Below are 21,640 nucleotides of genomic sequence, written 5' to 3'. Positions count from 1 at the left end.
ACAACCAGGAAAGCTGCCAGCCTGAGACGCTGAGGACCCAGCACACAGAGGCAGCCAGTACTCACTCTCCCACTGGAATGGGGGTGAGGGGATGCTCAGCTCTGTGAGCAGGATTTGAACCTGCATCTCCCACCAGTCAGAGAGGGTAAAACCTCTCCCGCCAGAGCAGGGCTCTGTCTTGCCCAAGGTCTCACAGTACATCAGTGGCGGAAATAGAGGGGAGTCTGCACCCAGCACCGCCAGGGAGGGACCACACAGACCCGCATAGCTGCCTCCTAACACCAGACTCCTACCTCACCCACAGCACAGGCTGCCGCTCCCCAACCACAATAAGGATAAATGCGCATGCGTCCTCCCCGGAATTCCTCCCTCCCTCCCACTCCGCATGCGCATCCCCTTCTAGCGGTTGATTCTCGCGCGCGTGCGCTTGCTTCTCCTCATTGGCCGTTTGCTTTGGCTCTCTCGCGGAGCGTGGCTGTGCGTCCTTTCCCAGCTCTCGCGAGAGGTGGCAGGTCTGTAAGATGGCGGTGCTGGGTGAGGAGTTTACGCTGTGCGGCCTGATTGCCAGCGCGGGAGCAGGGGCTGGCCAGGGCATCCTGGGGCTGGAACCTGGCTCGGATCCCGACCAGGTGCTGCTTACCGACCGCGGCAGGACGGCCACCCTCTATAAGGTGATTGCCCTGCCCGGCTGCGGACGTGCCGCTCTCTCGGGGAAGCCTCGCTCCTCCGTGGGACGGGACCTCGTGAGATCCGACTGCCTCTTTCCCCTGCACCGCATGCTCGTCGGCAGGGACCCGGGAAGCGGGGACGGGCGCCCAGGTCGGCCTGTCTCGCTGTAGCCCCGTCTTATATGTGCGAGGCAGGGACAGCATCGCAGAGTTGCCTGCCTGCTCAGGGCAGCCCCAACCCCTGTTGCCGGACATGGAGCGCGGGGTGGGGAAGGGTCGTGCAGCCTGCGGGAATGTATCCCTTGCCCGTGTGTCCCTGTTCTGCGCCTCTGCCCCTTCAGCTGCTGCAGGAGCTCTCCCGTTTGTGTTCGCAATAGCTTCTGTACCCTCTCTTGTCTTCAGGCACCCGCGGAGTGATGTGCGTCAGGTCTGCGCGCACCCCAAGCCTGGCCTTGCACTCGTGGGACTCGCTGTTCTGTATCAGGGCATGGGCTTATCTAGTCTGATTACCCAGCCTCTGATAGTGGCCGGTAGCTGATGCCCCTGAGGGTAGGGGAAAAAAACATGTATTTCCTTCAGCCATGCTGCTCTGCAATATACCTAGTCTCTTGTGCAGAGCTGTAGTTAGCAGTGTGGCTAGTTGCTTTGCTAACCCTAGGGAAACAGTCTGTCATGAAACGTGACAGTTTGTAACTTTGTATTTTAGAAGGTAGTGCTACAACTGTGTTATCTGACAGTTTTTGATCCTACAGTCTCCATTGCCTGCTGGTCTGGGGAGTAACAAATTGGAAATGAAACCCCACAGTTAAATGGCTTTACTCTCCAAATACCTCTTTCATTTAAAAAAAAAAGTTGCTGAAGTTCAAAGCTAAGATGTCATAAAAAAAGAGGCATGGTGGTCCGAGATAATATGTTTTATTGGACCAACTTCTGTCAGTGGCAAGTTTTCAAGCTTACAGAGAGCTCTTCAGGTCCTGGGACCAACACTGCATACAATCATTTCATCTTGATAGAGCAAAATAGAAAAGTTAATCATGTTCCTATTACACTACTGTTGTTTAGGGCAGCAATGAAGTTCCTCTACGCGTGTCTGTTTCTGGCAAGTCTTTCAGTGGTTCCCCAGCTGTGCCTCAGGTTTTTCAGCTCAGCTTCCACAGCTCTTCACCATGTTGTTGTCGGGCAGCCTCATTCTTGCTTGCCTTCAAGTGACCATCTTATTGCTACGCTGGTGAAGGAGTCAGTTTCCACCCAAAGCACATGATCGATATATCTTCAATGCGTCCTGGCAACGATGGTGCTCAGATCCTCTTGACTGCACTGTGTCAATAGATCTTGGTTTGAGATTGTTCTGGGCCAAAAGTTACGGAGGATTATTCTAAGGCAGGTTGTATGGAGTGATGACAGTTTGGGCAGGTCATACTTTTTCATTCCCAGCAATCTGAACTATAAAGTAGTGTTGAAAGTACGCAGCTCTGATAAATCTTGAGTTTGGTTTTGGTGTTGTATTTTGATGATTTCCAGACTGTATTTAAGCTCCTGAAGGTATTCCTGGCTTCATTGATTTTGTTCTGGATGTCCTGGCTTGTTCCACTGTCCTGGCTGCTGGTGCTTTCCAAGTATGTGAATGTTTCTACATTGATGATAACATAATCCTCTATCCGTATTGATGATGATGAGGCAATATTAAAGGTCATGATATCTATCTTATTGCAGTTGATTTTCAGTCCAATTTGCTGGCTGAATGTGTTGAGTCGAGTTGTTTTTTCTTGTGTATATGGGGTTGTGTATGTGATAGGAGAGCAACATCATCTGCGAAGTCCAGGTCTTCAAGGGATGAGAAGGGTGTTCATTTAATGCCTGTTGGCATGTCTTCTGTTGTACGCTACATTATCTAGTTGATGGCAATGTCGAAGAGGATTGCAGACATGACACACCCCTAACGTACTTCTGTTTTGACTTCAAAACTGAGCTCACTGTGATCAATGCTGCATGTAAAGTTGAAATAGAAGCTTTTGATGACATTGATTATATGGAAAAGAATTCCATATGCGTGCAGAATGGGCCACAGGCTGGTCCTGTGAATGCTATCAAAATTCTTCTCAAAGTCTGTGAAATGTATGTAGAGTTGCTGTTGCAGATGAGCCACCAGACAAGCCCTGAAGAAAAAACATTTAGACAGACAATTCTGCAGTTGGTCTGCAGAATCAGTGAGGCTTGAAAAGGGGAAGGATGTTAGCTTCTCTGTCTTTGCTCCTGAGGATATTGGGGAGATACCTAATGTGTAGCTGTGCTTTTCTGGTAACGTGCATGAAGTACTTTCAGATCAACATGCCTGAAGAAAATATGCTGGAGAAACTGATAAATTAAAAAGCAATAAGTCAACACCCGGGTGGCTTATGTCCAAGAGTTCTGAAGAAGCTTAAGTATGAAGTTGCTGAGCTTCTAACAAAAATATGCATATTTTATTTTAAAAAGCCACTGTTCCAGAGGGTTGAACAGTAGAAAATGGTATACCTGTCTTTTAAAAAGTCTCTAGGAGTGACTTGGGGAACTCATTCCCATTGGAAATTGTTGAGGCCAAGAATTTTAGCAGGATTCAAAAAGGGACTGGACACTTACATGGTGAACTCTGGATATTCTTTATTACCTAACTAATGATAAATTTTGGAAGGGATATTAAGCCTCAGGGCTTAAATCAATTTTTAACTAATAGTATACATCTGCGCTTCAAGCTGAAAGTGTAAATGTACATGCAGTAGCTTTGATGAAACTAGCATGTTAACTAGAGAACCGTAGACTCAGGCAACAGAATGGGCTAGCTTCCCAAGTATGTACCTATGCTCCTAGACAGGATTGTACTCAGGGTGACTAGCCCATCCTGCTGCCTGTGCCAATGCAGCTACAGTTATATTTTTAGCATGCTAACTCAATCAAAGCTAGCATGTGTGTGTTTATGCAAGCTGGAAACTACATGTTCAGCTCAAAGCGTATAGAGACCAGGATGAAACCTAATATAAAAAGGATACTTTCACACATTTGCCTATTATGGGGTTTTTGCATCTTGTTCAGAAGCATCTGGTACTAGTAACTATCTGAGCCAGGGCTACATGGACTTCAGGTCTGATCCAGAATGATAGTTCCTGTGTTCTTAATATAAACTCCATATTCAAATAAATCTTGATTAATTTGTGTTTTGCATTGACTCCTTACCCTTTTTGAAATTATGCTTGCGTCATCCATGGAAATCTAAATTACTTACTCTTTTCACTTGTCTAGGTTTCAGACCAAAAGCCACTGGGTTGCTGGTCAGTCAAACAAGATCAAACTATCACATGCCCAGCTGTGTGTAACTTTGAAACTGGCGAATACATTGCTGTCCATGACGATAAGGTGAGAGATCAGTTTTTCAGTGTTTGATAATCATGCTACTGTATTTTCTGTTCTCAAAAAGCTATTCATCCTCCCTTTCAAATGCAAACTTCCTGCTGTCTTAACTCCCTCAACTCTTGCCTGGGTCCTCTGGCTATCCCTCCCCCACAAACCACTTCCTTGAGACTGCTCTCACTAAGGTCACTCCCTGTGAATTCAGAATTCATTCAAAATTTCCTGATAGGTTTGCTTTCACTAACAAATATTTCATATGCCAGTCTGTGATATACAGCAAATGGACTGTTGTTTCATCATATTTATAAAACCATTTATTTTTTACAGGTTTTAAGAATATGGAAGGATGAAGATGTTAATTTGGATAAAGTATTTAAAGCAACAGTAAGTTTTAAAATTAGTAATATATATTCACTTTAAAATTAGAATTAAGAATTTTTGGAGGGGAGGATGTTAGCTTTGCAGTGAAATGTTGATTGTTTGTTTGTTTGTTTTTCCTCCAATTACTTGTCTCTTTAATTTTCACTTCGAGTAGTATGGACTATTACTAGTAATTCACCTGTGTGCTTAGGCTTAAAGATCTTTCTGACAAACAGTCGAGTTTAAACGATTAGTGGGACCAGTGATAACTCTTTGAAACATAATAGAATTTATAGGATGTGGGATTTTCTGAATGGGGCCACTGCGGTAATTAAATTTCAATATATAAGGTTTCTTCTGGCCTGTTGCTGTGAGTAAAAGGTACATTATTCAACTGAATGGGAGTTGCAGTCAGAAAATCTTTATTTGCATTTTGTATTGCTTTATAGTGAGGTTTGGTTGCTGGATATGTTGTGCTTTAGCAACTATATATAAATTCCTGGTGTCACTTGACTGTTCTGAATTGTAACTTACTTAATGTGACCCAGAAAAGTGATACTAATTAATTTGGAACAGATGTTTCTCTAGCAATTGCCTCTTTCGGCAGTGAAATGATGCATCACAATGTTTCAGAGAAGTGGAACTTACTGGGACTCCGTTATGAGGAATTCTTCACTGGCAGCATTCTATTGCTAGTCAGTTTTTATAAGAAATCTGTAGAAATAAAAATAAATCAAATGGAGAACAGTATGGGGGCAATGAGTTGTGAATGTAAAATAAACTTTTCAAGAGGACATACTTTTCTTGCAGCTAACAGCCGAGGTGTATCGGATACATTCACTGCCTCACACAGAGCCGCTTGTGCTTTTCAAAGGAGGTGCTGTGCAAACCTTAGATGCTCTGCTGGCAGCACCACAACAAGAAATTGAAAATGTTATCTCAGATGAAGTCATTAGGTGAGTGATACCATTTTAGGGAACTAGCTTCATAATCCAAGGAATTGATGGCCATACGTGAATCAAGTTCTAAGTCTTCTACTGTCTATCTTGTTTGCCCTGAATTGTGTGGTGCAGAGGTGAAAGCTGCTATCGTATTTTAAAATGTCTTATACACTGTTTTATGGCTATAAGATTGTATCATATTAAAATGAGTATACACCTCTACCCTGATGTAACACAGTACTCGGGAGCCAAAAAACCTTACTGTGTTATAGTCGAAACCGTATTATATTGAACTTGCTTTGGCCTCGAGCATCTCCATTATTAATAGTCAGCAAATAGCCCACCCCCTGTTTGACCCCCCCCACCTACTGTGTGCCGAGCCCCCAGTGCTGGGACAGGGGCAGCTGCACAGTACTGTCTAAGACAGGCACCTCTCCCTGCACTGGATCCACAACTTCCCCGTGTGGAGCAGTCTTCCCCAACTTCCCAGCTCCAACTGGAGCTCATTTGACGTTCCTCTGCACTGCAGCTCACCTCCTCGGGCTGTGGCTCCTCCTTGTCCCCTGAGACCCTCTGCCCTTTATCCAACCCCTTGGCCCTGCCCTGCCCTCCCCCCCGCCCCCGAACGGCTGCCTTTAACCAACCCAGCTCCTTAACACGCCGCTCAGAGCAGCATGTCAGAGCCTGATGCGCTGATCCACCGGAGCGCACAGCGCGTCGCCTCCCCCCCCCCCCACCCCCCCGAGCACTGCTTTACCGTATTATATCCGAATTCGTGTTATATCGGGTTGTGTTATATTGGGATAGAGGTGTGTGTATAAAGGTCTAAATACATAATTAATGCATTTAGATGACTGAATTGATTTTGAAGATCACAATGATAGTCATCAGTTCTATTGGCAATGCATCCAGAAGCTATACTTCACGTTTTGAGGTGTTATCTTAAATGTATCTATTGCTTATGTATTTTTAGTTCATTGCCCACTTGAAAATGTTCAGTTGTTTTTACTTATAGCAAGAAATGATTCTACAACTTTCGACTTCTAGGTGGAGTGAAGCTTTCATGGAAACTCAACAACCTGTTTTAATTTTTACTACTGAGAAAGTGAGTGGCTTTTTAAAAACTTGTTACAGCAAAAAAAAATGAAATTATAACCGGGTTTAAATCAAAATTTAGTTTCTCATTACATCTCTTGCTTAATTTCATAAATATAGACTTTCAATATGTAAAGTATTGTAATATTTCTATTAACTATTTAATTGAATTCATATTACAATTGAGTTGTCCTGTAGTGATGAGCGTGACGTAGTTGAAAAAATCTACAGAATGTCATATAGCTTTTCAGTAATACTGAACTTGTTCTCATTACTCCAGGATAATTCAGGATATTTAATTTATAATGTAAAACGTAGTGACAGCTTAAAAAATAAGTCTTACAGAGGCCTACAACTTTAAGCTATATTTTTGCATACAGTAGAACCTGCGAGTGACGAACACTTCAGGAATGCAGGTGGTTCATAATTCTAAAATGTTTGTAACTCTAAACAGAACATTATGATTCTTTCAAAAGTTTTCAGCTGAATATTCACTTAATACAGCTTTAAAACTTTACTATGCGCAAGAAAAATGCTGCTTTCCCTTTATTTTTTTAGTAGTTTGTTTAACACAGTACTGTATTTGTGGGAGGGGATTGTCTTTGCTGCCTGATTTATGTACTTCAGGTTCTAAATGAGAGTTTGGCTGACTGGTCAGTTTGTAACTCTGAGGTGCTTAACTCTGAGATTCCACTGAATAAAATACAAATTCTTTTACAAAGATGACCCACTACAAAACTCTCATTTTGGTGGGGAGGGAAGAATTCCTGTGTATTTATCTGAAGTACTGCACATATCTACAGAGTACCAATCTCATTGAACTTTACCATTATTCGCTTCCAAGGAGGGAAACTAGTTTTGATGTGAATCTAGAGAGCAATTAACGTTAAAATCAGAACAGTAGTATTTTGTATTCCTGAGTTCCTAGGAGCACCAGTCATGCTCTGGTTTGAAATCTTAAAATAAAAGCTCATAATTAATCCTTGATGCTTGGGATCAAGAGGACTCGCCATGCAACTTCCTCAGAAATCTTATGTTTAGCCAATGAAATGGCTTCTCTTGAGCATCATGTTTGGTTTATTAACCAGAAAACATGTGTATTGTTCGTGTTAATAGCCTCTTCTGACTCTTTCAGACACACTGTTCATTAGTGGCTGAAAGTGACTCTGATATTGTTTTTTTCATTAACTTTGTGTTTTATCTTCCCTGTAAATCCATTTGTATTGCATTAGTTTATAATGTCACTTCATTTTGCATGAATTTAACAAACTGTTCCACGTGAGTTATTCTTGCAGTATGTCCAGTTAACAGTTGAGGTTCATAACTAAATGTCATGTGTGGCAGTTCACTACTACTAGTCTGTAACAATATCATCTGTAGCATGTCCCTGTTTTGTAAATGAAATAGCTGTAAACTAATTTTCTTTTTTCTTAGAATGGGAATTATTTTGTGTATGTACAGAAGGTTAACCCAAATATCCTACACAAGTACAAGCTTGAACAAGAAGAATCATCACATCCACTGAGTTTTACAGCATATACAAAAAACAATATTCTCACACTCCTGTGTTTGTGTAAGTCTTATTTTATGATGAATGTAACTGGTTTAAACTTGCAACTACAGCTGTTTGTGAATTGCTGTTATCTAATACGACTTTTTTAAAGCATTTTCTTGTTCTGATGGCTGTAAAGTCTTACACCTGATCATGCTATATGTTGTACAATGAGATGTCTTTAAGAAAGTTCTGCATTTGAACTCTCTTCTGAACTTACTGCATTGTGATTAAAGTCAGTCCATTTAGCTTTTTGTGTGCAGATTTTATAATGGTCTTAGATGTGTGTATGAAGTTTTAGAAAAATGCACGGGCATGGGTTGACAATCATTAACTTAAAATGTAGTGTCACTTTTCTCTTCTAATAGATTCTAATGGATGTGTGTATAAGATTCTGATGTCACTGCAACACAGTGTCCCAGAGGAAAAGCAAATTCTGTCCAAGTCACTACTGCTCAAAACTGTAGTGTCTGACACTGTTCTAAAAGGAGCTTCATTAGCCATCCTTGATAAAGATCATGTTGCAGTATTGGGATGTTTGGATTCTCCACCTAATATTGCTAAAGGTAACTTTGAAGTGACTTGTTTTGTTTAACTTCTAAGAGAAAATTAAGCTGGCCACGTAGACTAGTTGGTGGATTATTTTTGTGGTCTCTTCACAGGAAAGAACGATCTTGGGTTGGAATTTCTAATCAGGGACTTGACAACTGTTTTCAGAGACTGTTGTTTAGTGGGGATGGTAAGGAAACTGAATTTCAGACAGAATGCTAGTTTACTGTTGTAAACTGTTATAGTACAGTTAATTATACAACTGAGTGGTCTGTAATTTACACATACTGAAGGGATGCCTCTAATGGATTGTAATTGTAATGTCAAACCCAAGACTAGAAACTACTTTTGCTATTGAATTTCACTCTCTAAACTGCAATATTTCTACACTGTTTTTGCACACGGTATGAAAATATGGTGGGAGGTAACCCTCAGATATTTTACAACTTGTTGGTAATTTCAGCATACAGAAGGAGAATTATCTACTTCTACTGAAAATAAAACTGTCCGGGAAATAGAATTTCAGTCCTGGGGCAGACTTCAAGTTTCCAAAACATTTTCTGTCCTGAATCAGGATGAAAAGTCAATTTTTATTCCTGGAGATATTGTGTCACTGTGCATGCACAGAATTTATGTCCCCCACAGATTTCTTTGCTTCCCTGCAGAAAAATGACTTCTAATAGGGAAGCGCAAGAGCAGTCATGCACCCCTCCCCAGCACCACAGGCAGGCTGCTTCAGGCGCACAAACCAGCTGGTAGAGAGATAAATCACTGCCGGATCAGGCTGGGCAGTTGTGCATGTGACAGAGACAGGCAGACACTGTCTCATTATTGCAGCACACTCAGCATGGAGGGGCACGGCTTTGGGGTGTTTTTGAGGAGGTAGGCATAGGGCAGCCTCTGTCCCTTTGAGTAGAGCAGAATGTAGGAGCCTGCCTGCTTAGTGAATTGTTCCCATTGTCTTTGTTAATTCCCCCACGAGTATAAAACAAGTGTAAAAGTTTTAAGGCTCCTTTTTACATTGCCAGAGTGGTGTAAAGGACAGTATAGCCTTCTAAATGCTTATGGTGCTTTAGTGATTAGAATTGGTCAGAATTTTTGGACTGAAAAAATTTCCTAACAAAATGTGCTCCATGAACTGTTTGTTACTGACCTTTCTGGAGATAGTCAGTAGCCAATATAAATTGTGAGTTTGCTTCCTCAGCCCTCACTTGCTCTTCAGTTGCCAATGATGTAACGGTGAGCATATGACTGCATATATTTGTTGACTAATAACTAGAAATAAAGGTGTCAGAGGGGTAGCCGTGTTAGTCTGGATCTGTAAAAGTAGCAGAGAATCTTGTGGCACCTTATAGACTAATAGACGTTTTGGAGCATGAGCTTTCGTGGGTGAATACATCTGACGAAGTGGGTATTCACCCATGAAAGCTCATGCTCCAAAATGTCTGTTAGTCTGTAAGGTGCCACAGGATTCTCTGCTGCTTTTAGAAATAAAGGGTCAAACCTAGCCACATTACTATTAGGTAATGAGGTTTGGGGATTTTGTCCAATGCTCCCCACTCCCATTCTCCATCCATTGTATTGTAGTTTAAATTACTGAAATAATTGAAACCAGAGTGATTATGTTGCATTATTTTGACAAAATATGCAGAATTTTAAAATATTGTGCGCAAAATCTTCAAATTTTTGGCACAGAATTCCCCCAGGAATAAAATGTGAAGCTTTTCGCAAGACTGAATATCCAAAATATTTTTGGTTTTGGATGTGCTGAAATGCAAGGCAGCCAGGAACATGTCTGTAGTTTTGAAATCAAATATGCTTCCTGCGATCATCAGGGGCTGGTTTGGTCAGACGGGAAAGCAGGACATCCTAGAAGCTCACCAGGCACATAGCGGGGCAGCCCATGGATCTTGCTTTCCAATCAGCTGGCAGACTGGCCTCCCTGGTTTCCATCAAGTTGCAGTGGAATTACAACTGCTTGAAAAGTTTCCAACACAAGAGTAACTGCAAGTGCTAGCAAGAAAACAACCTCATTTGACTTGCCAAAATCACTTTTGCCGTTCCTTAGTGCTCGGTGCATTATATACATTCTGAAATGCAATTTCATTTTATTTTGGGACGCCTGTAATTGAAGACTACAGAGAAATGTCATGTCTCTGTCACTTTGAATGCTCAGTGTTTTTGTGTGTTTTTGTTTTTTCCTTTTTCTGTAGAGTGCCTATCTATATGGAATACAAAATTTCAAACATTGCAGACTTCAAAAGAACTACCACAGGGAACCTCAGGACAAGTAAGCTGTAATTTAGTGTTTTGATATATCTGGTACTATAGGCTTCAATCTAGCAAATTTAGCATTTCTGTTTCACTGTAGAAATGAGTACATACAACTGGGGAGGCAAGGGGAAGAAATGTTTTGTTTAAGCCATGGTAAGAGAAACAGAAGTTTTGAGCAGCTTAAAATGTTCAACTTTTGACCACCTCTCTGCAGGCAAGATGGGCTTATCCAATAAAACTGCTACAGGGCTATCTAAAAGGCAGGGTTTTAAAATCATAAACTGATTGAAAAGAGACACAAAGTGATTGAAAAGTTTTCAAAGTCCACTAGGAGGCACTTAGCCTCCCCAAAAGTAAAGCTTTTGTCTCATTCACATTGATCAGGCAATGATGTTAAGACAGTTGGAGTTTTAGACAAGGGTAAGGGTAGATAGAAAGAAACATCTCATGAGATGTCTAAAAATATTGATTTGAATGGATTTTTTTGCAGAAATCCAAATTAGCTTCTGTACTTCATCTGTTAATTAACAATGTACTTAATATTTTGTAGTTGTGGTGTTATGGGGAGAGATTTTTTTTAACACATGGGAAGGTGCTAACTGTAATCGTATACAAGTGTGAAACTTCATCCTTGGCAGCTGCTGTTGGAAAACTCAAGGATACTCAAACGTCAGGTAAGAGTTTGATTATAAATGTTGTTTAGTGAATAATTGCAATTTCAGCATACATCATACCATTACAATTCTGTGGAAAAACTTCATAGAAAAAGAACAGGATCAGTCTTACAGTCAAATAGCTGAACTCTAAACAGCTTGAACAGTAGCTTAACTCTGCATTCTGTTACTTTGCAAAAACTTATTGAAATATGTGCATAATGCACTTCAGTGACACTACATGTAGTATGGATGCACTGAAACAGAGCATCCTAACGTGCCTTGGTGATGGGGGGGAGAGTGTGCTTATGAACTGTGAATTTCATTACAATATATTAACATTTAAGCATTCACTTACTGCATTTATTTGTATGGATTTTTGTAGAGGAGTAATATGACTGTCCAGCATGCTGCTAAACTGTATTTTGTGCTAGTTAAACCTTTAATACTTCTATTAATAAAACTGTACTTACGCAGATTTTTAGGTGGAAGCTTTTTTAAAGCATCTTTACATACAGTGCTGATTTTTTTTTATTTATTTATTTCCCCTCCCTTTAATACAAATTCCATTATTTTCAGACTTCATCTGATAGTCTTTTTCTCGGAGGTAGTTCTTTCCCTATTTTCAGAAAAGACTGTGCTATTGTGGAGTCAACTTAACACCAGTCATACTGTTGTACTTTCAACAGTATTTTATAGATACATATCTAATTCATCCTAAACATTAGAATAAAGTCCAAGATAAATTTCAGAGCAACTGATGCATTTGTATCTTGACTGATACAGCAATTGAGTTGACCTTATTTTCTAGGAAAACATTTTTACTTAATGCTGATCTTAAACTTTATTTTAATTTTATTCACAAGATGCATGGAATCTTGTAGTGACAGGGAATGACTCAATATTTTGAATTGCTTTAGAGTTATCAGATTCCCTACTGCTATTAGAGAGAAAATAGGCTTAATATGCTTCTGTTCTTTTGTAACTTAGGTTATTAATATTGGTTTAATATAACTTTGTTTGCACAGGCATGAGAACTGTGTCTTCATATGTGAATTGGAATATGCTTCAAGAAGATGATCTGGGATCTCCATGTGCACAGCAATCTGTAACTGCTAAAACTGAATCCAAGAGAACTGTAAGTTTCAGGGTTATCTTTTTCCTCAGTGGTTTTTGCATTGTAAGTCAGGCTATGATTATGTCACTGAATCCGTGACTTCTTTTGACCTCCATGACCTTTTCTGCCCTGGGGCTGGAGCTCCCAGCCAGCCCTGCCCTCGCAACTCTCAGCCTTCAACCTGGTGGGGAGACTCTGCAGCGGATCCCTGCAGCACTGCCCAGCTGCAGTTGGTGGACCCCTGTGGCACCCACACACTGGAGCAGTGGGGTATCCGGGAGCCCCAGCAGCAGTGGATGCTGAATCCACCTACCCCTTTTTGTCAGGGATATTTTTAGTGAAAGTCAGGGACAGGTCACAGGCTGCCGTGAATTTTTGTTTATTTCCCATGACCTGTCCATGCGTTTTACTAAAATATTTGTGACAAAAACTTAGCCTTAATTATGGGTGCATGTATTTTCGAAACTTCAGGGTTGGTTCTGGCAGCTAAAAGAGTTTGTTTCTAAAACTGGGATCGAACTTCTAAACATTGCTTGGCTGATGACCGTAAGCCAGTGGTGCCCAAACTTGTCGTCTTTCACACTACACGCCTCCCTTCAGTAATGGAATCTGTCTTTCCCCCCATTACTTTAAAGTTGGCTCAGCCGAGGAGCTTTGGTGAAGTAGTTCTGGGGGCTGAACTGGGATGGGGTGGAGAGTGAATGAGGGGAGAGTGACGGCCAGGGGGCGAAGTGGAGCAGGGCTGGGGTGTGGCATGGTGCTCCCTGCCTTAGATGGGGGCTGGCCTGGGCCCTGCCGTGCACCCCCCCTTAAATGTTCCTCCCCACACTCCTGTGGGTGTGCACCCCACAGTTTGGGCAACGCTGCCTTAAACCCCACATACTATTGCTACAACACACAAATAGCATATTCATGCTGTTCCTAGTTATTTGATGAAAATATATCAGTTTTGTCTGCTCAGGCTTTGAGGGTAGCTTCGATTTTTATTTTTTTTCCTTAAATTACAGTTAAGGTTGAGAAGGAACAATGTTGCAAAAGTGCAGCGAGACACCCTTACAGTTGAACAGCTTTTATCAGATATTAAGGTAAATAACTAAAATATCCTTAGCTCATATTTTACTAACCTATTAGAATATCTCAAATTAAGTCAACCGGTCGAGTTCTATCATTCCCCCTTTTCCTTTCCTATCCTCATAGCTTGATACACATATACTTGTAAGAACTAGCCATATTGGGGATTAAACCATTTAGTGTATAGAACTATTCTGCAAGAAGAATTGCTCATGCATAGTACTAATGGTGTTAAAGCTAGCTCTTTCTACAAAGCTTTAGGAATGTACTGTACAGCATCCGGATAATTTAAATATTATAAATGTAGCCTTGCACAAAGATGGAGGCCTTAAATTTAACAGAAATAGACATTCTCAAGTAAATAGTGAGCTTAGAAAAATAATGTTCTGACTGAACTCTAGACTTGGAACTTCTAAATATTCGAGACAGAAAAAGTTCCAAAATTTGTTTTGATTTAAATAAGACATCAATATGGAGGCATGAGGCATCCTGACAATTAATATTCCAACATAAAACCCTTCTTCCCAAATCTTCTCACCTTAGTTTCTAGATACAATGTGAAACAAGCTACTTAATTTTAAAAAGTAGTCTGAAGGTGAAGTCCATCCTGTTATCACTTTTAAAATAAGATCATGAAATTTAATACCTTTATCAATAATAATGATTTTTCATTATAGCATATCAATTTAGAATCAAGTTGAGCAACATCCTGATGCAGTTTTGAGAATTGCTGGACTAACTGAATTGTATCTAAACTTTTATAAAAGTAAACCTGAGCTGACTAGGCAGTAACATTGCTTTTGGCTGCATGCTCTGATTTAACTCCTAGAAATTGTTGCAAATGGGGTGTGATCAAAAGTGCTTCCCCTTTTTGTTTGAAAGTGGCTGCTTTAGTATATGCAATACATTAATTTTAAAAATATTGTTCAAGCAATCCTAGTTCTGTAACTCAGGTTGTTTGGAAATTGAGTAAAGATCTTTGCAAATATTATAGTAACTAATGAGAAAACAGTTACTTAGTAAGGGTTGAATGAGACCACTCCCATGTGATTAAGGGTATAATTTTCAGTTCTAGGTCAGATCTTCTGGTCGTTAATGGCAAGGCTGTCAAAAGGAGTAATCTTAAGCTTTCCCCCCCCCCCGCCTCCTTCCCATGTGATAGTAGGCTTATTAGTTTGCAGGGAAGAAGAGCCCTGTGTCACTCGTAAATTAGTCTCTCACCAACAGAAGTTGGTCCAATAAAAGATATTACATAACTCACCTTATCTCTCTAATATCCTGGGGCCGACATGGCTACATCTACACTGCATGTTATCTGCAGTCTGAAGTCGTTTTTTATTCTCCACTTTAGTCTAATCAGTAACAATATGTTAGTCATAATCTTGTATTTCTGACACTTTTGAACTGGGTAATGTTACTTTTAGGATTCTTCTCAGAATGATGTTGAAGAGGAATTGTGGCAGTTCTTGTCAAATGCACAGATGTCAGATTTCCAAGCTACTGTTGGATACATTATAACAGGTCTTGTGAACAGGTGTAAAACAGAGCCAACATTTTACCCTCGAAATTGCCTGGTACAGTTGATCCAGACACAAGGACTCTCTTACAGGTGAATATTAAGTGTTTAAGTCGAGTTCTCACAGGAAGACCTGTAGAATTTCTGTAGCTAATATCAATTTTGGTACCTCTTATATAGCACTTTTCACCAGTAGATCTCAAAGTGCTTCATAATTTTTTTTTAAGTATTTATCATATCCCTGTGAATTAGGGTAGTACTTTTACCCCATTTTTACAGATGGTGGAGCTGAGGCATAGTGAGGCTAAGTGACTTGCCCAATATCTGTGGCAGAGCAGGGAGTTGACCCTGGGTCTCCCAAGTCCTAAACTAGTTCCCTAACCACTGGACAACCCTTCCACACGTTAATCTAAAACAAGATTAATACTTCAGTAGTTCACATGAGGTCTAAATGTGGGGACTAACTTCTTTATTCTGCCTCAGTTTGTGCCCAGACTTAATGGCAGTTGCCTTGGAGAAGACAGACATGCATTTGTTGCAACTCTGTCTACAGCAATTTCCTGACGTTCCTGAAGCAGTTACCTGTGCTTGCTTGAAGGCTTTCTTAAGGTAAGCAGGAAGCTGGTAATATATTTCCCTTCCATTAATCTAGTTCTTACCTGAAGACTTGGTTTCAATACATTTCTAAGAATCGTTTTAATGTTCTAAGCTTTTTTTTATAGATCAAGAGTTAAACAATATTTTAAGAACATTCAGGAACCTGAAATTGTATTTTATTCTTGAATTTTTACTCAGCACCTTGTTAGTCAGCAAATTACCTCAAAGGTCTAAATTGATGCCATGCTTGTGTGTTGTAGGATTGTCTCCTCTCCTAGAACGCATTATTGGTATTAGCCTTGTTTCCACTAAAACTGGATGCCCCTCCTCATTTTGATAGCTTCTTAAGATGGAAAGCTTGGTCAGTTTTCCCTATACACCATGCTTTTTATGTAACTCACTATGGTTTATCACCCTTACAAAAATGCTGAACTATTGTCTTTTTTTCTTTAATATTCTCTCAGATGGTATATTGCTAAGACAAACCAAAGCATAAAGCCAGGCAAAAAAAAGACTGAATAGCAGCCCTGAAAATCCCCAAATACTTGGAGCCATCCATCTGCAGATTCATTTAAATGCAATAAGTCTTTGTCTCCGTATGTTCTCCAGACTAGCTAGTTAAAAGTGTAGCAGAAAATTGTGAATGCACTTGTTTAAGTGTGGCATAAGTTATGTATGTTCTGCAATCCCCAGACACAGACAAGAGGTTGGAACACTTTGCTCTTGGTTTTCAATGGCCTGTGATACATGTTGACCAGGGCCTGTCTTATGTTGGTTTAGCTTGCTCCTGTAAACTTAAATGGCAAACTAAACCAATATAGAACACTGATACATTAATTTTAATGTCCACACACAATGTAACTGAATAGCTATGTTTAACTAAACATAACACTTTTAGTTTAAACTGGCACAATTTTGTGTATTGACAAGCCCTTAATGCTAAAATTCTACCTTCTATCTGTGCAAGATGCCTATTGACTACAATAATTCTGTAAACTGTTTGGCAAAAGTTACTATCCATGGAGACTAACTCATTCTTTAAAAATTTCAAAATGGCAAACTGTGTTGCTCATATTAGCAGCTAATTGCTTGTCAAGATCCTGCATGCTAAATGTTGGAAATAATTATAAACATTTTAAGGAATAAAACGCATAGCTCTATATAAGGGGGGAGGAATAGCTCAGTGGTTTGAGCATTGGCCTGCTAAACCCAGGGTTGTGAGTTCAATCCTTTGAGGGGGCACTTTAGGGATCTGGGGCAAAAGTCTGTCTGGGGATTGGTACTGCATTTGTATTGTGTACTTCAAAGTGCTAATAGACTATTTTCGTATAAAAAGATTGATAGTGTTGTTGCCTGTGCAGAGAATATACAAACATAAAGCAGTCAATAGTCTGTCCATGGAACTACTCTTCCTTCTTATAGCATCAATGACGACAACCTTCAAGGAACAAATGTGAATTTAGATTCAGTAATCAGTTACATGGATATTACACTCAGTGATCAAGTAGAAAAACAAAGTGCAACTGTACAGAATGGCTTCAGTTCTGAACTGATGGAGGAGGACAGCTGTGATATTCAGTTAACACCGAAACCTCATGTGGTGGACAATGAAGAATTATGCCCTGTTGGGCCACAAAAGGCAGCACTGCTGTATCCTTTGATACATATATGCTCTTTTAATTTTGTTACATCATTAATTATCTCTAGTTTTGATTAAAATACAGGCTGTAAAATAAGTGGTGCTTACCATTAGCATTGTTCTAAAGTCTGTCTTAACCTCTTGTTAATCATAAAAAGCTTGTCAGTTGTGATGAATTGGTCATAACTACACAAAAAGTGATAAGGCAGTCTTCGTATTCATGCTATAAAATAAGTGATACTTAGTTTTGATTTACATTTGCTTTTTCTAAGTATACAATTTCATGTTGCAATAGTAAAAGTTTTTAGTCTAAAATGTTAGCTTCACAGAGAGGAAAATTTGGTATTAAGTGTTTGGCTGGCAAAGCAACTATTAACTATGTAACTGCAGTACTTCTAAGAAAATTGAATCCTTTAAAAAAAACAAAATACGCTACACTCAGTCACTGAGCCAAACTTTTATCTCATAGTAGAAGCGCAAGGATCAGGGAGAAGAATATTCAGAACCCAAACAGCATTTCTCCCCAGAAGTCTAGAAAACTACTTCAACAAAATTAAGGTCCACTGAATCTTTGTAGAAATGACAATTCTTGAAACTGTATTTCCTGAATAATCCTGCACAGAAATGCCATTCTCTATTCAGCATACAGTGAAACATTTCTCTTGCCTCATCTGAAAGACCTTTCAGCTCAGCAAGTCATTGTAAGCATGTTATACTTCTTAGAACTAATTATCAGTTTAGCTCTTAAAAAAAAAAAAATTTCTGATTTATAGGTTTTTTTTTTTAATGGATTCTAAGTTGCACAGAATTTATTTTTATGTATTAGTTTAAGATATCAAATAAGAATTTTAAATAGTCTTGTATGTTCTGAAACTAAATTGACAGTCTCTCTAAAAATGAGATCAATGCACTACAATTAACAAATAACGAAATCTTTTTCCTTTCCCTCATCTTGTATACTTATTCATGTGCTGATAGAGTAATTCTTAATCTGTTCTCACTGAACAAAATTTGTCTATTACTGAACCAGCGCTCTCATTAATTATATTTGTTTGGGGGCAGGATGGGACTTCCAAGATTTCAGTTGTGCTCAGGACACTGTTGGTGTAATCCTGACAGTCAGTGAAGTTAATGCATTGCAATTAAGATCAGTAAAGACAAGAGTGGTCACTGTTTGAATGTGCTCTTTAACAAACTAATAGAAAACTAAGTCGTCATGGATTGGTGATATGTCTGGTGTCTGACTCAAGTAGCAATGACTTAGGTCTGTCAATACAATGATTAATGTTGAATTTCTTCTTACACTTTAAGTATGCTCAATCTGCTAGTTTTCTGTGGTTTCCAGAATTCACTCTAATCCACAGACGGTATCAAAAAGTCTTGAGACTAATAATTCAGACTTTCTGTACAAGTTCGTAGGTAGCAGAAAACTAATATATTAAAACTTACAAATAGGGGCATATTCAGGGAGAAATAGCTAAGAATCTGTTAAATGATTGTTATAGCAGTCTGACTCTATTTTCCTTCTAGCTGTTTCTCCGGTATTTGCAGTACCTGTATATAAAGTGCAGTGAAAAAGTTAATATGGATTTTCCTGGCATGCTTTCTCCAACCATAAACCAGGTGAGAAGATCGTACTAAATATTGCCTTAAATTTGGTAATGGCATAATTTTGTAGTTAGATCAGTTCTGTATTGTATTGCATTTATTCATTAGGTGGTACAGATTAATATCTTTATAAAGTGGCTTGGAAAAAGACATACTCTCCCAAAAAAAAAAAAAAAAGGGAGAGGGGGAAGGGTGTCATTTTATATCACTAGAAATTTTAACTTTCAGTACAAATGTCCAGTTCAACCTTTGAACTTGTAATCTGTTAAACAGATGCTAGATATCATTAAACTATAAAACACAGTAATGCTGATTTGTCTTGTCCTGTTTCCTCAGATTATGGACTGGATGTGCCTGTTACTAGATGCTCATTTTACAGTTGTGGTGATGCTACCAGAAGCAAAAGGATTGCTTTTTAGCTTACATAAGTTTGTGAGAGCACAAGTAAGTCACACTTCCTATAATACTGAACTAATTTGCATATGGATTTAGTATAAGAATGGCATGTGGGATATAAAAATACAATCGACTCAATCATATACATTTGTTCTCCTCTACTCATATGCTTTGTCCTTTGCTTCAAATTTCTACTGTCTTCCATCCACTACCGCCCCAGAAATAACAGTATTCCAGTGGTTCTATATTTACATATGCACCATATAAATGTGCAGTTGCGTTTCGTATGTGAAAATGGTGAAAAACATTCCATAAGCTTTGTACTATAAACATCTTAATTTTTCTTTTTAGGTACGATTTTACTCTGAACTCAACAAGATAGAAGGAAGTTTGCAAGAACTACAAAGAACAAAACCCCAAAAAGACGTGGGCTTATATTCTATTGAAATGTTGGAACTGGTTTGAATTTGATATGTATTCTTCATAAACTTATTTTTTATTTAATCCCTTCTCTGACAAAGATTTATTTTCTCTTCATAATGGGTTGTGAGCTTTTCTGTGCAGGGTAACATGGTTTACTCTGTAGCTACATTGAGGGATACAAGTTTGAGGTTAATGTATAAAGCTCTCCCATTTTCACCAGATGACATATTGAAGACATCACATGACATCAGAATAATCATGCTAGGAAAATATACTCCAAGTAACACTCTAAAATGTGACTTGATTTTACATAAACTTGATTGTATATTGGTAAAATAGCTTCATAAATAGGGTCTTGACAGACACTTTCTTAGATGAGATGACAGTATTATACTGTGCAAGAATTGTTCAACAGTATGAGCCAAATTATAGTGTGGAATCTTTGCTTTAAACATTTAGGCTTGTAGAGAACATCATTTTAACACTTATCTGCCTGGTTCCCTCATATGTATTATATTGGCAATAAGATTTACTACAAAGTGCACAAAAGAGATTAGTTATTCTTAATCCGTAGATATAATTTCTTTTCAGTTAGTCCTTAACGTTGGGCAAATTTACTTTTCCAAAAGATGGAAAATAAGGAGTTTGTCAATTAGCCCTTCCTTATCAGAGTATAAATCCTGAAGAGAAACTCTTTTTTTTTTCTCTCCTCTATTACCCTTCTGAACAAAGATTCTTTTGCCTGTGGCTTTTTCGTTTTATTACCTTTTTAGTGTCTAATTCAGAGGTGGGCAAACTACGGCCCGTGGGCCACGTCCAGCCCATGGGACTGTCCTGCCCGGCCCCCAAACTCCTGGCGCAGGAGGCTACCTCTGCCCTGCAGCCTCAGCTCACTTGCTCTGCTGTCGGGACAGTACTTTGGGCGGCGGAGCTGTGAGCTCCTGGGGCAGCACAGCCGTAGAGCCCGGCCTGACTTGGTGCTGCGTGGTGGTGGCAGCTTCGCACAGCTCCAGCCAGGTGGCACGGCTGTAGCACTGCGAGCCACTGGCGCTCCAGGCAGCGCAGTAAGGGGGCAGGGAGCAGGAGGGGTTGGTTCGAGGGCAGGGGAGTTCAGAGTGGTGGGTGGGTGGTCAGGGGAGGAAAGGGGGGGTGAAATGGGGGCAAGGGTCCGGGGGGGGGGGCAGTCAGAAAGAAGGGGAGGTTGGACATGGCAGCAGGGGTCAGTTAGAGACAGGGAGAAGGGGTGGGTGGATGGGGCAGGGGTTCCGGGAGGGGCCAGGAGGGCAGGTGGGAGCTGGCCGTCGACCCTCCCCCGCCCCTCCCCTAACTGGCCCTCCATACAATTTACAAAACCTGATGCAGCCCTCAGGCCAAAAAGTTTGCCCACCCCGGTCTAATTTGTCGGTTTATCTACTAAAACCTCAAAGCTTGGGGAAGGGACCTTCTCTAGCTATAGCAGATCTGAAAAGTATTAAATGACAACTTTCCCTTCGGAGGCATCCATTTTATGGCTTGTTCCTCTGGTCTTTTTATGATAGCTGAAATCTCAGATTTGGTATTTCACAAAGCTCTTATCTTCCCCACTTAGTTTATGAATTGCAAATCTGTTCAGCTCATAGCTAATTATGGTGTGCTTCATTGGCCTCCCATTTTTAAATTGTTTTCATATTTTACTAAAGACGCTTTTGGAGCAACTAAGCCTAGTTTTATTCACTGAAGGCAGTGAGGCTGTATGGTCCAGTGAATAGAGCATTGGACTGGGACTTAGTGACTTGGTTTCTATTCCATACTCTGTCA

At 39.9% G+C, this 21,640-nt stretch overlaps 1 protein-coding gene across 1 annotated transcript; it reads left to right on the top strand.

The window, feature by feature from the left end:
* The first annotated feature begins 497 nt into the window (after positions 1 to 497).
* On the top strand, positions 498 to 19,924 carry NOL11 (nucleolar protein 11). The gene is made up of 18 exons (XM_032794497.2): positions 498 to 671; positions 3,945 to 4,058; positions 4,380 to 4,436; positions 5,223 to 5,368; positions 6,401 to 6,458; positions 7,883 to 8,021; positions 8,369 to 8,566; positions 10,763 to 10,839; positions 11,374 to 11,497; positions 12,505 to 12,614; positions 13,601 to 13,678; positions 15,089 to 15,273; positions 15,664 to 15,789; positions 17,200 to 17,427; positions 18,039 to 18,117; positions 18,947 to 19,039; positions 19,361 to 19,468; positions 19,772 to 19,924. Exons 1-18 carry the CDS (start codon positions 522 to 524, stop codon positions 19,883 to 19,885), a joined length of 2,184 nt encoding a protein of 727 aa, XP_032650388.1. The 5' UTR covers positions 498 to 521; the 3' UTR covers positions 19,886 to 19,924.
* The last annotated feature ends 1,716 nt before the right edge of the window (positions 19,925 to 21,640 follow it).

This window comes from Chelonoidis abingdonii, chromosome 13 (assembly GCF_003597395.2).
Source record: "Chelonoidis abingdonii isolate Lonesome George chromosome 13, CheloAbing_2.0, whole genome shotgun sequence".
NCBI classification, from domain to species: domain Eukaryota; kingdom Metazoa; phylum Chordata; order Testudines; family Testudinidae; genus Chelonoidis; species Chelonoidis abingdonii.
Note: the sequence above shows the minus strand (reverse complement) of the source record. Positions and strands in the feature narration are given on the sequence as shown.

Bases quoted from the DNA above. Each gene is read 5' to 3' on its own strand.
- NOL11 (XM_032794497.2), top strand. From the start codon at position 522: ATGGCGGTGCTGGGTGAGGAGTTTACGCTGTGCGGCCTGATTGCCAGC. The intron at 8,567-10,762 runs GTAACTTTGAAG...CTTTTTCTGTAG, and splicing joins TCCACCTAATATTGCTAAAG to AGTGCCTATCTATATGGAAT. The intron at 11,498-12,504 runs GTAAGAGTTTGA...TTGTTTGCACAG, and splicing joins CAAGGATACTCAAACGTCAG to GCATGAGAACTGTGTCTTCA.